Source organism: Austrofundulus limnaeus, unplaced genomic scaffold (genome assembly GCF_001266775.1).
Source record: "Austrofundulus limnaeus strain Quisiro unplaced genomic scaffold, Austrofundulus_limnaeus-1.0 Scaffold548, whole genome shotgun sequence".
Classification (NCBI taxonomy): domain Eukaryota; kingdom Metazoa; phylum Chordata; class Actinopteri; order Cyprinodontiformes; family Rivulidae; genus Austrofundulus; species Austrofundulus limnaeus.
Window position 1 is genome coordinate 292,298 of NW_013952950.1, and position 472 is coordinate 292,769.

General features: G+C 43.4%; 1 protein-coding gene across 1 annotated transcript in view; it reads left to right on the top strand.

Moving 5' to 3' along the window:
- The window catches only part of LOC106530697 (calcium-dependent secretion activator 1), a gene marked incomplete at its 3' end in the record, with an annotated part of 178,663 nt that extends 178,441 nt beyond the window's left edge, over window positions 1–222 (top strand). The window contains 1 exon segment of the mRNA XM_014026371.1: window positions 66–222. Coding sequence (XP_013881825.1) covers window positions 66–222 — 157 coding nt within the window.
- Window positions 223–472: the final 250 nt, after the last annotated feature.

Below are 472 nucleotides of genomic sequence, written 5' to 3' on the forward strand. Positions count from 1 at the left end.
ATTCTCATCATTTTGATTTTTCTTTTCTACTTTCTGAATTCTGTTTCTCTTCTGTTTTTCTGAAGGCCTTTGCATGGTGGTCCAACCTGATGGTGGAGCACGCTGAGACCTTTCTGTGCCTTTACTCAGCTGACATGGATGCAGCCCTTGAAGTTCAGCCACCTGACAGCTGGGACAGTTTCCCCCTCTTCCAGCTTCTCAATGACTTCTTGAGAATAGACAGTGAGTGACAAATCAGAAAAAGAAAATACACTGTCTGGCCAAAACAAAAAGTGGCCACCTGGSTTTAACTAAGGTCTATGATGTGGGGTTCCTGCAGTTGGTCAGGTCTAGGTTCAGCAACAGTTTGTACTCAAAGAATGAGGTCAGCTGAGTACCTGAATATARTTAATGACCAGGTTTTTCCATCAGTGGATTGTTTCTTCCCTGATGGCACGGCCATATTTCAAGATAACAATGCCAGGATTCATCA